Raw genomic sequence first — 2,643 nt, forward strand, 5'->3', positions numbered from 1 at the left:
AACAAGAACAAGAACAAGAACAAGAAAGAAAAGAACAAGAAGTTTGTACCTGATGTCAGGAAACTCTCGGACCAGAACTCCGACCTCCATCTGGATTGAGGGGACGTCCTCCAGCTGGATGATCTCTGAGATGTGAGATAGAGCGCCGTCCAACCAGCTGGATGGAGACTCCTGAGAGACAGAAAGACACAAATATATAGAACATATAAAAGAGACACAACCAAAACCAAAACCACGGCCAAAACCACAACCACAACAAAAACTACAACAAAAACCACAACAGCAGCTATGTTGGTAACAAATGCTATCATCATTAGCTGTTAAAGGACCGGAGGAACTGTTTCATAGTTCTAAGAACTCTAATTTTCACCGTGTACAAGAACAAGGAATGATTGTAGTTCTAAAGGTTTCTCGTGACTTTTTTATCACCTATTTCAGAGGAACTATAAGAGAAACCATGAGTGACGGAGGTGTGCTATGATTGGTCAAACACATGAGCCAAAGCAGACCAGGAACCACCATTTTTAAAAACCTGTTAGCCGAGTTACCAACAGGCAACAAAATACAAAAACAATGGAAAAAAACACGGACACTTCAATGTTGAGGTGGACAGTTCCTCTCAGAGGGTCCCAGGATCAGTTTGGTCTGAAAACATATGAGGCCTCAGACACAAAGCAGCTCTGTTTGTTCATCTGTCCAACTCATTTGATTTAGGTAACATTAGTCTTATTTTACATTCTCATAAATACCATTGAGAAGGACGTTCTTACAGCTAAAGTAAACCTGTATGCAGATGATACAACATTCTACTCAGCTGCCTCTTCTCTTCATCAAGCTGTTGATGAGGTCCAGACAGCTATAGACCTCATGATTATGGTCTAACCTGGTTCCTAAGAGAACCATGATCCTCTGCAGAGTTCACTACCAGATCTCAGATCATGTATATCACACTGTAGGAGGGACCCAAATGAAAGAATACCTGGATATCTGGTATCTGGATGAGAGGCTGTATTTTGAGAAGCTAGTGAAGAAACTGAAGGTTAGGTTTTGGTTTTTATTATCACAATAGGGAACTCCTCATAGTCCCGAACACATCCCTGTGTACTTTAACAGCTAGTTTCTTGTCCTCCATTAAGGAGATGTTGGTAAGTTTCCCTTTAAAAAGCCACGCTGGGTGAACTCCCTTCATATCGGTGTAATCTCCGATCACTCACCAACAACTTTTTATGATATTTGCTTCAGTAAATGAGGCTCTACCAGGTAGCCAGGATCCGCTTTCTCCTATTTTATAACCTTCAGAACAAACTACAGCATCATGATTTAGTCATGATTTAGAGTGCAATTGCGTTCCCTAAAGTGTATTTTGTATTTGTTGTTGCTATCCGGTTTTAAACACGCTTCCTTGTAACGGTGTGTTACTTAAACCAGGTCTCTCCCCAAAAAGACTTCCTGGTTAAACAAAAACAATTTAAAAAAGACAGAAAGACAAAAGTGTCCTCTGGGAGGCGACAGAGAGCCGCTACATTTCAGAACTGACCAGGTCTTTGAAGAGGACTTTGATCTGTTTGCCTTCGTCTCTGAGCCGCCCGGCCATCCTCTTCCTCATCTTCATGGAGGTGCAGATGATTCTTCCTCTCATGACGGAGCGGAGGTACTCCATCACCACCCGACGGTGGACCTCGGCCACCAGCAGCTGAGAGACAGACGGTTATTATTATTATTTTAACATATGAATATAAAGCAGCTGAGAGACAGACGGTGAGATATATCTATTAGTTCAGAATTAGAAATATATACAATTATTCATAGCTTTGTGGTCCTTATTATTATTATATTATTATTACTATTACTATCATTATAATTATTATTGGTATTATCATGAATATATATGAATAGAAAGCAGCTGACTCTTCAAAATGTGTCAAAGTGTTTGATCCACACTGCTCTTAAATACCACCGTCCTGCCATAACTACAATACAATATAACTTTAAAATTTTTATTTTTTAAATTAATTTATATACGATATAATATATGTAATATATTATATTATATAAGACAATATATCACATATTTTAATATTTACTTTCTGTTTGTGCTTTTTGATTTGCAGGACTTGATTTTCATCATAAAATTCTTTTATTATTGAATGTTTGTTGCTAAACACCAAAATAAAATGTTTAAAAGTTAAATTCAGCTCCTGTTTAATCTTCATATTGCAACATAAACCTGGATTTTTTTAAATAAAACTGACAATCTCGATCACATTGTGTTCTTAAAACATGTAACCGTTTTTAAACTCACCACAGAGTTCAGCAGACTTTTGATTATTTACTGTACATAAATACATACTGTACAAAGTATATAAGTTCACAGTACATAAGTACACAGTATATGAGTACACAGTACATGAGTACACAGCATATAAGTACACAGAATCAGTACCTGGTACGGAGGACTGTCCATCCTGTGATACTTCTTGAAATATTCTTTGATGAGAGATTCAATCTGATCAAACGGCTCCGTGTTACTCAACCACTTCCTCTTTACCAGACGCTCAAAGGAGGGCTGAGAGACGGGTAGAGAGAGAGACGGGTAGAGAGAGAGAGACGGGTAGAGAGAGAGAGACGGGTAGAGAGAGAGAC

General features: G+C 38.3%; 1 protein-coding gene across 1 annotated transcript in view; it reads right to left on the reverse strand.

The window, feature by feature from the left end:
• Positions 1 to 2,615, reverse strand: part of LOC116378526 (exocyst complex component 3-like protein 2) — a 5,579-nt gene extending 2,964 nt beyond the window's left edge. The window contains exons 1-3 of the mRNA XM_031840415.1: positions 2,444 to 2,615; positions 1,538 to 1,693; positions 50 to 171 (exon numbers count right to left, since the gene is read on the reverse strand). Of these exons, the coding sequence (XP_031696275.1) occupies positions 50 to 171; positions 1,538 to 1,693; positions 2,444 to 2,464 (299 nt within the window). The 5' untranslated portion in view covers positions 2,465 to 2,615. The remainder of the gene's footprint in view (positions 1 to 49; positions 172 to 1,537; positions 1,694 to 2,443) is intronic.
• Between the last annotated feature and the right edge of the window lie 28 nt (positions 2,616 to 2,643).

This window comes from Anarrhichthys ocellatus, unplaced genomic scaffold (assembly GCF_004355925.1).
Source record: "Anarrhichthys ocellatus isolate YVR2014 unplaced genomic scaffold, GSC_Weel_1.0 scaffold2742, whole genome shotgun sequence".
In the NCBI taxonomy this organism is placed as follows: domain Eukaryota; kingdom Metazoa; phylum Chordata; class Actinopteri; order Perciformes; family Anarhichadidae; genus Anarrhichthys; species Anarrhichthys ocellatus.